This window comes from Lipotes vexillifer, unplaced genomic scaffold, assembly GCF_000442215.2.
Source record: "Lipotes vexillifer unplaced genomic scaffold, Lipotes_vexillifer_v1.1 scaffold505, whole genome shotgun sequence".
Lineage (NCBI taxonomy): Eukaryota > Metazoa > Chordata > Mammalia > Artiodactyla > Lipotidae > Lipotes > Lipotes vexillifer.
In genome coordinates, this window is record NW_006785581.1 from 1284653 (window position 1) to 1288477 (window position 3825).

The following is a 3825-nucleotide window of genomic DNA, read 5'->3' on the forward strand; positions in this document are numbered from 1 at the left end:
CTGCGCACGTGTTCTGGGCCCCCCACGCCGGCGTCCAGGCACCCTCTGGTCCACGCTCGGGCCACCCCTCCGCATCCCGCCCCTGTGGGCGGGGTGAGCAGCGATAGAGCAAAGTCACCCGGAAGACGAAGTCGGGTAGGCGCGGACCGGGGAGGGGCCCCGCAGAGTCGGGCGAGGGGAGGAAAGCGCCTAGCCGGAGGGATGGCCGGATGTCCCGGCCCGCAGGCCTGAGTGCGGCGGTTGCGGCGGCGGCGGCGGCGGCCCTGGTGGTCGCGCTGCTCCTGCTGCAGCCTGAGGACGCGGGGCCGGGGGCCGGCTCCAGGTAAACCCTTCGCGTGCGGGACCAGGCTGGGCTCCGCGCCCCTGCGGGCGGAGGCAGGAGGGGCCGGAGTCGGGGACACCGTGGGGGAACGAGGCCTCCTGGTACCCGGGCGCAGTCCCTGTTCCAGCCCCTTCCAAGGTGTGGGTTGGCTCAGAAGCGGGGAACCAATACGGCGCCCCGCCCTGAGGGTGACTCTGCACTTTCCCCCGCGCCTAGACTGCAGAGAATAACCGTATCTTCCTCCAGAACAAATAACCTTTGTTCCCAGGGTAAGCACGGCTGTCCCTTTAAATATCCCGAGACCGGCACCTGTTAATGTTATTTCTGTAGCATGGCCGAGACAGAAGCGCTACCGAGGCTTCGGGAAGACTTTAGGATGCAGAATAAATCCGTCTTTATTTTGGGTGCCAGCGGGGAAACCGGCAGAGTGCTCTTGAAAGAAATCCTGGAGCAGGGCCTCTTTTCCAAAGTCACGCTGATTGGCCGGAGGAAGCTCACCTTCGACGAGGAAGCTTATAAAAACGTGGTGGGTATTTGAGCTGGGACTCAAAAATGTACCCGCAGTGGTTCTTCAGAGTGAGCATATTTTATGCTGCGAGGCTGAACATTGCCCTGCAGTGGCAGCAGGAGGTGTTCAGAGCGTGACCACGATTGGTCTGTGAGAGGCCTTACTGGAAGCTGGATTGTAGGTCCAGGTGGGCCTCCCCCTCACTGCCAGGCCTTGGACAAAGCCCTTCTCTCAGGCTTTGTCCCCATAAAATGGGGCCTAAGTGTAAGGGGGTCTAGGGAGACAGAGAAGAGCCATGTTTCCAGGGTCCTTTAAGCTGGCTTCTAGAAAAAAAAGCCCTTTGACCTTGGGTAATTTTCTCAACCCCATTGCTTGTTTTGTCTACCTGTCCACTACACACTAACGTTAGCAAATCAGAAATTGCTTTGCAGAGGGGGAAAGGTCTATGGCACTGAGAGGTGGGGTTATTCACCTACAAGAATTATCCCTGCCTGACTTCTCAGGGCTGCAGGCTTGTGTCTGTAAGTGGAATAGTCCCTTTCCTGTCACTTACACTTTTCGTGGTTAACCCACTGATAGACCAGACTTCAGTCTGGTGTTAATCCCCTAAATATTTGAAACCTGAGCTCGGTGGAGATTCCTTTCCCCTTGTAAATGGAGTTATTTGTGAACTGCAGTAAATTAAACTATAGTGTTAATTCTGAGACCCCACCCCCACCCCCACCCCCAGCCTGGACCCACAGGTAGAACATTCCAAATAACAAACGGTCTCACAAATAAATGTTCATGACTCCTGCAGGTCCATGATCAGGTCATTTTGCATATGTCTTTGGTCCCTCAGGACTTTTCTGTTAAAATGGACATCTTTGTTCAGACTTAGGCAGGTAATATGTGATCTTCATCGTCTGGCTTCATGGGGGTGTGTCAGACACCTCTGGTCATTAGAAACTGAAATTGAGTTCCGTGCTTTGACAGTTGAGTTTTGGTGGCGCCTCTTTTGGTCAGGCACTTTTTGTAAACATACTTTTCTTCGGCATTGTGTATGGTGCCAGGAAAATGCTTTTGAAAGAGTCAGTAGTAGAGAGGGAAAGCAACATTTTATTTAAAGTCCTGAATGATGGGAACTTCCCAAACTTTTCTTTTTTAAGCTTCACAACAAACTTAAGAGGTGAGATGGAGGTTCTTAAATTTCCATGGGCATGAGAATTACCGAGGGTGCAGTTTCTGATTCAGGAGTATTGGTGTGAGACCTAGGAATATGCCTTTTTGTCAAGCACCTGCTGACTGATTCTAATGCAGGTGGGTCGTGGAGTAGACTGAGGGAAAGATTTTCATTCACATTTTACTGCTGAAGAAACTGAGACATATAAGTAACTTGGCCAAAATTATTAACATGCCTAGTAAGTAGCAGACCCAAGACTCAAACCTAGGTTTTGAGACTCCAAACACCATTTCCTTCGCCAACATTATACCTCATTGGTATTTCTCCTGGTAGTATACAGACAGGTCTTTTATTTTTCCAGAGAGAAAATTATAATTGAACCTGACTTTAGAGATCTAGATCACACCTAGTCCAATTGTGTGTACTGTGGACGTATAAGTACATTGTTGATTTTTGAATTCAGATTAATTGCTTTTTGGTGGGAGAAGATGAGCTTGCAAAATTTGATGTTAAGTGGGTGGACTCTTTAGTAATGTTCTGTCATTCTTTAAATCTAGAGGGGGTATTTTTTGTCTGTTTTTTTGTTTTAATAACATCAAGCAATATACAGCTATGTCTTTGGTGTCTAGAATCAAGAAGTAGTGGACTTTGAGAAACTGGATGACTTCGCTTCTGCCTTTCAAGGTCATGATGTTGGATTCTGTTGCCTGGGTACCACCAGAAAGAAAGCTGGGGCGGTAAGGAAGGAATCTACCCTTTTCCCTTTTCTCTGGTCAGTAATGTCGAAGATTCCATTTTTGCTCCCTCTTTTGCTTTATATTTGCTGTGCTTAAGTGTAAATTAGCTCTTATCATTTAAGATTCCATATACTGCCCTAGCCTTTGCTATACTTTGAATAGTACTTATAAGTTCATCTTTCCTTCAGCATAATCCTTGAGTTCAGGCCTGTGTGCTGGAGATGTCATAAATATTTACGTGGTCTTGCCTTTTGCAGATATCGTGGTCACTACTTGCCCTGACTTACGCAAACCATTATGTCTGAGTAAAAGTAACTGGCTCATGCTCTTAGCAGTAAGTTATTTTGGTTTCTTTATAAATGTCTTAAACTTAAAGCGTTCTCTCTCACTTGAGTGATTTGCTTCAACCTGTTTTCGTGCCAAGCTTTAAACTTCTGGGCTAGAACATCAGAACAGAGGCACGATTCAGCTAGCCTCCGGTGATGACTCAGCCTCCATCGATGATTCAACCCCAGTGGTGATTCAGCCTTAACTGACGCAGAACTGTCCTAACACATTTTATTCTTTTTTTTAAATGATGTTCTAAATTGCTTCAGCCTCTGTATAGAAGTCAAATTTTACTACATAGATAGAAATCATAGCTTACTATGTAGATCCTGGGCAAGTGTTACTACGTACATCTTATTTAATTTATACCTTGACTATAGTTTATCCCTTTGACAAAATTTACTTGCTGGAGTTAAACATGTCTTTTGAACGTGCAGAACCATGATGCTGCCATGGGGGCTTACCATAGGTTTATAAACAGGCCCATGCATCAGAATCATTTGGAGAGCACAGAACTGTTGGTTTATACCAACCAAGGAGTTAGGCTCAGATGTATTTCTCTGGGCTTTCTGGTGATCCAAAGAATAATTCTATTTATGCTTTCAGTAGGGACAAATTTCCAAATCTTCTGTAGTTCTACCATGCGCCCGTGGGAACACATCTGAGTTTTGAGCTCTGTGCTGGGAAGTGTGGATTATCGAGAAGTTGACTCTCCCGGGAATTGGCACATTATCTCTCCTAGGAAGGGTCATTTTCCTGCTGCTCAGCT

At 47.1% G+C, this 3825-nt stretch overlaps 1 protein-coding gene across 1 annotated transcript in view; it reads left to right on the top strand.

Moving 5' to 3' along the window:
* The first annotated feature begins 209 nt into the window (after positions 1-209).
* Positions 210-3825, top strand: part of HTATIP2 (HIV-1 Tat interactive protein 2) — a 17719-nt gene continuing 14103 nt past the window's right edge. Inside the window, exons 1-3 of the mRNA XM_007457625.1 lie at positions 210-322; positions 653-848; positions 2622-2729. Of these exons, the coding sequence (XP_007457687.1) occupies positions 210-322; positions 653-848; positions 2622-2729 (417 nt within the window). The remainder of the gene's footprint in view (positions 323-652; positions 849-2621; positions 2730-3825) is intronic.